Raw genomic sequence first — 3,546 nt, 5'->3', positions numbered from 1 at the left:
TTGGCCCCTGGTATTCAATTATCAATAATATGTTAAATATTGACCAATATTTTGAATACTTGCACAGGAAACGCTTGCGTTTCTACGTGCTCACAGACCGGGCTTAGTAAAATCTCCTCCAATTACAGGATTTTCAATAAAAAATAAAAGCAGTGCAAGACTTATTGCATCCAAATTACAACCTTATTAAGCGATATCTATACTTAAAACAACGTAACAATTTGAAACGCTCACCACCCTTGGAAATCTTGGCACCTTTTTACATTTTCGTTTCTGGCGATACATAAAGCTAGGTAGAGGTGCTGTAGGTAACACTTAATTATGGAAAATTGGTATAATTTAACGAATTTAACTTTATAAATCGTTCAGTTTAGGATAATAGCATTAAGTGGGTATATTTGTTATTATTCATGGGCATTTCGAAAACCGCACACGAATTTAAAATGCGTGTTGCTAGCGTTGGAATATTCCTGCTCTCTTTAAGTTTTTTTCACGTAAGTCACAGTCATTATTTGTAACATTTTCATTTAATATTAATATAACGGATAAAAATTATTTAAAATAAATAGGTACGAGACAATGTAGACAGTTTCTATAAAAACAATATTATAAAAAAATCCATTTGTTAGGTATTGATCTGAATTGACACCAAAAGCAATATAAATATGCAAAAAAAAAAAACAAATATAATTGTGAAAAAGTATCTTTAACAAAAATCCACATTGCAGTGTTTGCAATTGATCCCGGAGCGAGCAAACGTGACGTACATAAACAAAAAATACTTGGAGTATGGCAGACTGTACATATCCAGATACGGGAGGAAAAGTAGGTACTACATGAACCTGGAAGGAATCATCAAACATACTTGGGCTGACAACATCACGGTAAAAAGCGAGTCACAGACTTGTTCAACTTATAGGAATTTTCTTTTTTAAAGCGCTGTGTCCCAATCAAATGTGCAGACCAAGTCCTTAATTTTCCTCTGGTAGATTGCAGAGGGTTGTGGAGACTAAATGACCTGATGATAATAATGAATCAAATAGACTGGTCTTAACAAACTATAATTTATTTCAATAACTACCATCATCGAAGATCACGAAGTCAAACCTTAACTTCGAACTCCTCCTATGTTATTTTGATTAATATCGCAGCGGGTCCAATAACAGTTTTTTAACTGTCCCCTGGGACAAACTCGAACTTTACCGGTTGGGTTTTTACTGGCGCTCAAAATATGTATAGATCCTGGCTCCATAGGAGTTGCCTCGGTGGGAACGAGAGGTGGAAATATTCCTGTTTTATCTTCATCATATAATAAGCTGGTGATTTCCAGATTAACCGGTTAGTAGTGGCCTGCATCCAAAAATTAAAATAGTTAATTTAATTAAGATTGAATACATTCACACAGCTTATGACCGCAGTCTATGGAGGAACACTGTATGTGGTCGCGATCCTCATCAGTGATCCCTCACTGATGACTCCCCCGAGGAAGAAGAAGTAACAAAAACTGTGATGCTATTACCATGTTTGATCGACAGATGCACCTGATATTCTACGAGTACCTGCACAACGAGTACCGGCGGTCCTTCGTGGAGGTCCACAGCATGTTTTGCAAGATGATGAAAACAGACCCTTACATTGGAGGCATGCTCGCCAAACATGGCGCCCCTTGTCCTGCGCCACCGGTAAATACTCTCTTCTACAACAAGCCATGAACAACTGTAATAAAACTGTCCAATGGTCTCTTCGATTCTTATGGTGAAAAGCGCATGAAAATCTGTTCAGTAGGTTTTGGGTTTATCGTATGCAGACAGACGCGGTGGAGGACTTTGTTTTATAATTTACTGACTCATCAACGCCCAGCGTGGCCCAGCTTAAACTTACTGTACAACTTTGAAAGTTAAATTTTCCACAGGTATTCCTTTTAAGTAGAAAGAAGCGATGCTATATCCTTAGCCACTGGCGCCACTGTCGTTTAAACTTCAGTGTCTTAATTTCTTTCTATTAACTCAAAAAACAAATCAATCCTTGTGAACTGACAGCCACAGTTGCTTATTCGAACAATTAAAGAATATTTTTGTGCTTTTCAGGGAGAATACAAACTGCAGAATATGACGCTGCAAGGCGATAACTTCCCCAATTTGTTCCCCATCTCCAAGGCCAAGATCGAGGTGGAGCTCACCAACACCAGCTCCACGGAGACCATCATGAAGGCGTATGCGACGGCGTCTTTCGTGACCAAGACTAAAAAGAAGGTCTAGACCCAGAAGGCAAAATTAATTCCTCCAACACAACAGCAACCTTACGTTTTCTCACAAAAAATTCATTAAAGATTTTCAATTATTCATGAATACTATTTTCATTTTATGGATCGTTTATTGATATCCCTGTTTATGTGAGACTAAAATCAAACATTTTATGATACACTTCTGGGATAATAAACAGTACAAATTGATTGATGGGGATCTCGATTTTTTTTACACAGTAACCAGTCAGGTAATAATATTTCTATTAAGACTATTATAATGTAACAGAAACCCACATTTATGATTGTTACGAGAACCCTGGTTAACCACGTCAACCATAATGAGAAACTGTTGATGAGCACCTTCATGCTGTATAACGTAGAGCTGGCTAGCTGGAACCGCTATGATAGAACTGTCATTTATAATCAAATGTGATGTTGTCTTTAGCTGTGTAATGGCTGTGCCGAACTCTCTATTGTAAATATTCTACGTGTGCTTTGATACCAATATATTTATTATGTTACTACCAACCACTGTGTTTATTGCTCTGTAGCGGACTTAATATATCCCTAACAGAAACCCTTTCCTCATCGTTGACATTTAAAGACCCATAAAAGGATCCCTCCAGACACTTTTACTGTCAGCCATTAAAAGTTGTCTCGCCTTAAAACAACAGTACAGCTGACGCAGGAGCCCTTGGGTAGACCAGCTTTATGGACCCTTAACGCATCTGACTTCATCTGATCGTAAATTGATTGACTTTACGATATCTTTTGTACTTGGAGGTAAAAGTAGCTAGATTTATTGGAAACCAACTTTCCTAAGTCTGTCGCCATAACAACAATGTTAAGTTAGAGGTAAGATAGCCGGTTCCTCTGTGGTTGTGGATTCCGGGTGAACCTCGCTTACACCCTCGGCCTGATCATCACTTTTTATCAGGGGAAATGCAGACCAAGAGTTTCCTCGTTGTGGACAAAAAAAAAATACTTTCGTGTATTATTCATCGTCAGGTAAATACTGCAGGAGCACACCCTAGATTTAAATTTTAGCGAGTCCAGGGAAAGAAATAGACGAATAGATTAAAAAGGCAGACATTCTTATTTCTCATAGTGTGTTTTCCAAGAGTTCCAAGACAGAGCTTAAAATCGGGAACATATGATTGATGAGAAGTTAAAATATTTTTTCAATTGTAATTTTCCGACAATAACCACTGAACCTTCACCATGCCCATGGTCATCCATAAACACCCAAATTAAATCAAACGTCCGATTCAATTATACAATCTGTATCTACGCCACTGCGT

The 3,546-nt window shown here is 37.8% G+C and overlaps 1 protein-coding gene across 1 annotated transcript; it reads left to right on the top strand.

Moving 5' to 3' along the window:
* The first annotated feature begins 835 nt into the window (after positions 1 to 835).
* LOC114356926 (uncharacterized) lies at positions 836 to 2,273 on the top strand. Its single transcript, XM_028310320.1, has 3 exons — positions 836 to 884; positions 1,536 to 1,682; positions 2,088 to 2,273. The coding sequence occupies exons 1-3, from the start codon at positions 837 to 839 to the stop codon at positions 2,256 to 2,258; spliced, it is 366 nt and encodes a 121-aa protein (XP_028166121.1). The 5' UTR covers position 836; the 3' UTR covers positions 2,259 to 2,273.
* The last annotated feature ends 1,273 nt before the right edge of the window (positions 2,274 to 3,546 follow it).

The sequence above is a fragment of the Ostrinia furnacalis genome, unplaced genomic scaffold, assembly GCF_004193835.3.
Source record: "Ostrinia furnacalis isolate ACB-3 unplaced genomic scaffold, ASM419383v2 OfSCF3004, whole genome shotgun sequence".
In the NCBI taxonomy this organism is placed as follows: domain Eukaryota; kingdom Metazoa; phylum Arthropoda; class Insecta; order Lepidoptera; family Crambidae; genus Ostrinia; species Ostrinia furnacalis.
The sequence above is the reverse complement of the archived record's forward strand: the minus strand, read 5'-3'. Positions and strand labels throughout refer to the sequence as shown.

Coding starts and splice junctions, on each gene's coding strand:
- LOC114356926 (XM_028310320.1), top strand. CDS start 837: ATGAACCTGGAAGGAATCATCAAACATACTTGGGCTGACAACATCACG. Junction 885..1,535: donor CTTGGGCTGACAACATCACG/GTAAAAAGCGAG, acceptor TTTGATCGACAG/ATGCACCTGATATTCTACGA. Junction 1,683..2,087: donor CCCCTTGTCCTGCGCCACCG/GTAAATACTCTC, acceptor TGTGCTTTTCAG/GGAGAATACAAACTGCAGAA.